Genomic DNA, 3830 nt, shown 5'->3' on the forward strand with positions numbered 1-3830 from the left:
GTATTATCACGGGATCGTCAAAGCAAAACTCGTGCCGTCCGTGTACTTGCCACCACACATATCAGGGACAATCAACAGTAAAATAAGGTGATGAGCGTAATTATCTTCTTCCTTATCCTTACTCGCTATGCATGCAATCAAAAGAAGTTACCTGTTTTCATTCACACTGTCGTCACGCCAAAACACTCAGTACCTCATATTATCACGACACTTCTATCACACACGAAGATAATATACACATGTCATTAGTATTACAACATAATCACATGACAACAACGAGGTAATGGGTATACTTACAGAGAGTGAACAACGCCTGCATATCCTGTTTTTCCAGCGTAAACTACCAGAGGAGAGAATCTTATGGGTCACTTTGGGGCCCTTCATGACTGTTTGAATGGCATCGCTGGTCAGTTCTCGTCTTATCGGGACACTTGCACAGACAGATAACGCATCTCGCCGCTGCGTCGTGATAGGAGGAAAGGGAGTGGACACACGGACACTCACTGACAGACACAGACACTTCACGTTGACAGTGTTATAACGCGTGAACTGAGGTGATGGTGGTAAGTTCTCCCACATTATACGGTATGCAGCTTATAGGCTACCGGAGCAAATGTGTGGAGAGCCGACTGCCTGACACGTGACAGCGCACACTCACAAACACTTTTCGCTTCTGCTTATGTAATGTGTGATCAAATGAGCTGGTGGTGGTGGTGATCTCTGCCGCACATTACGGGATGGAGTCTACACAGGAGCCCATTCTGGTGAGCTGACTGACTGACTGACTGACACCCGACTTAGCACACACTCAAACACTTCACACACCTACTGTTATAACGTGCGATAAACTGAGCTGGTATTGCTGAGCTCTCCCACACATTAAGGAGTGCAGACTATACCGAAGCCTGAAGTATATGGTGAGCTGACTTGACACCTGACAACGCACACACACACACGCTTCACACTCCTGCTGTAATAACGTGTGATGAACAGAGCTGGTGGAGGTGAGTTCTGCCACTCGTCACGGAATGCAGCCTATACTGAAGGACATATGTGGTGCGCTGACTGACTGACTGCCTGACTGACTGACACCTGACTTAGCATCTACACACCTGGCTTAACTTCCTCCCCTATAGTGTTCGTGCGTGAGACGGTCATTCATCTCCGGCTTAAGGGTGTGAATAGCAGGTTAAGCCAAGGCCGTGGTTAAGCCGGCTTAGAGGGAGGGTGTCTACTTTTGTTGCCGCTGTTGTTGTTATTTGTGACACGTTTGGGATAAGCCAGAAAAGCCTGTTGGTAAATTTATCATCCTCTCTCTGAAATCAACACGGTAACAACTATGAAGAAAATACTGTGATAGTTTTGTACCACCTTTTTCTACAGTAAATGAAGCAACCTTGGGTAAATTAAAACGCGCAAAGAAGCAAACAAAAAGATAAACCAAAAGAAAACTTATTGGTAAATTTACAATTCTCTCTAAAATCAACACCTTAGCTATACAACTCTCTCTCTCTCTCTCTCTCTCTCTCTCTCTCTCTCTCTCTCTCTCTCTCTCTCTCTCTCTCTCTCTCTCTCTCTCTCTCTCTTTCTCTCAGTGGTACCAAAAACTATATAAATCTCCTTGAGCGCAATCATTACTTCTTTGTCATGATAATTCTCATTTTTACAAGTTCACGCCGCGGTGGTGAATTCCCTCGGCACAATAATAAGACATTCCATGATTAGTCACACGATGTAAAGAATAATTGTATGATAATATCCATCATTAGCTTTAATGCACCACTATCCCAGGTTGACTGACTAATTCCTAGCTTTCATTCTAATCAGCATTCTCGTTGTTTGATATTTGCTTTTTTATAGCCTTTTCATGTAGTCTTCCCTGCTCTTGTGTGACTGTATGTGTGTGTGTGTGTGTGTGTGTGTGTGTGTGTGTGTGTGTGTGTGTGTGTGTGTGTCAACAATTATAAGGCTATGGTAATTACTTTTTTTTTTTAATGTTAATCGCAAAGTGCTGATCAAATTCCTGCCATAAGTGTGAGTTTCCGGGGCGATTTTTTTTTTTTTTTTGTCTAGCCCCGAATGTTTTCAGGAATTAATTTGCAGTAATTCTAGACCGTTTGCTTTCTCCTTTTGATTGCCTTCAGATGAAAGGAAATGTCATCGAAGAGTAAAAAAAAATTCCAGAGGAGCACGCTCACAAACCCACGTAGAGTTGGCGCCTGGGTCACTATTTATTAGTCGTTGTGGTTCCATATGACACTGATCTAAGCCTCCAATGTCCTGAGTGTCTAGCTGAGTGCCTGCTATCACGAAAATTGGGAATAAACGATCCTGCTGTTCTACGACACCTGACAATTTGACATCCTTATTTATTTCCTACTTTTAAATTCACTCAGTCTTTTCCCACCGACCCTCAATCATGGCATCATCCCATTCATGGTTCCCCTTATCCACTCTTCCTTTCCTGCCTGGCGCTAAGAATGTTATCACTCATCTAATGGCCATTCAACTTGGTTCAGTTTTCGTGATAATTTGTCACGGTAACTTTGGCGCCGAGAGATTCCGACGACGGGCAAGAAGGCATCCAGGCGGGGACACTGCCCTAGGGAATAACGTAAGCCTAAGTAATGGTAAGGCAAAGAGAGGTGAAGATGACTCTCGTAGCCAACAACCAAACAAACGCGGGAGGCAGGCAAGGTGGATATTACGGTTCTTGGCCGCGAAAAAAAGTGAAACTCTCCTCACTGATGAACACTTTTGTTATGAACTGTTCCTGGAGTAGATTTTCCCTTCGTAGACTCACATTTTTAGTATGTAAGGCATGTGACGACGTACGGAGAAGACAAAGAGATAAGAGAGTGAAATGAGAGAAGGGAAATCAAAACAATATAGGTGACGATCGGGGTGAAAATGCCTAACTAAGAACTCTCCCCCATCAAGCTATACATCAATAATATAATGCTTCCCTCCTTAGACTCGTGCTTAGTACTCTAGGGATATGTCAACGTACGGAGGAGACAAAGAAATGAGAGAGAAGAAAAAGAGAGAGGAAAACAAAACATTATAGTTGACGATCGGAGTGAAAATGGCAAACCAAGAACTCTTTCCCTCAGCAAGCTACTATACATCAATTCTCATGCTTTCCACTTACCTCTGTTGTCATTCTCCTCTCCCTCGTCTGGTTCCTGTCCTTCTCTTCATTCCTCTGGCGTATGGTGACCCAAGGGCTACTCGGGGTCCCGCGCTAAACAAAAATATGTCCTAAACACCTGAGTTGGCATCGTCCCCCCTCAGCCCCTACACCTGTTGCGGGTTGCCTGCCTCACACTTCGGACAGTCTTCACCACCGGACGTATTTTCGACTTTTAACTAATCTCTCATCGTTTTCTCGACTATGCTTTGTTTTATTCAGTGTAAACCAATGTACAGGGATGGAAATATAGTAGCATGTTTGTGTATTTCCTCTACTCAAGGGATATTGTCGGAAATGAAGTATCGGATATTACTTCATTCTAACTAATTTCTTGCCATTTTTATCCGAATATTTGTTTTATTCACTGTAGACCAATGTACAGGGTTAAAAATATAGTGCCATACCAGTGTGCTTGCTCTGCCCAAGGGATATTGCGGGATATTGTCGGAAATAAAGTATTATAATAAATTGCTTGAATAAACGAATATTAAACGGAAATAAAACCCCGTAACAGTGTCTAGGTTGTTCTATGGCAGCCTTCATAATACTAACTTGCTTTTTTCATTGTTATATCAGACATAAACGGGGAATTATACATAAGAACTAAAATTTCCGTACCGATTCCAGGATCTGCCAG

General features: G+C 43.0%; 1 protein-coding gene across 2 annotated transcripts in view; it reads right to left on the reverse strand.

Annotated features, from left to right (window-relative positions):
* The window catches only part of LOC127005950 (ral guanine nucleotide dissociation stimulator-like), a 62207-nt gene extending 58892 nt beyond the window's left edge, over positions 1-3315 (reverse strand). The window contains exon 1 of one of the 2 annotated variants that reach the window (XM_050875402.1): positions 3152-3315. In XM_050875402.1, the coding sequence (XP_050731359.1) occupies positions 3152-3163 (12 nt within the window). In that variant the 5' untranslated portion in view covers positions 3164-3315. Of the gene's footprint in view, positions 1-297; positions 400-3151 lie in introns of those variants that run through there. The other variant, XM_050875395.1, reaches the window with a different exon arrangement.
* Between the last annotated feature and the right edge of the window lie 515 nt (positions 3316-3830).

The sequence above is a fragment of the Eriocheir sinensis genome, chromosome 31 (assembly GCF_024679095.1).
Source record: "Eriocheir sinensis breed Jianghai 21 chromosome 31, ASM2467909v1, whole genome shotgun sequence".
Taxonomy (NCBI): domain Eukaryota; kingdom Metazoa; phylum Arthropoda; class Malacostraca; order Decapoda; family Varunidae; genus Eriocheir; species Eriocheir sinensis.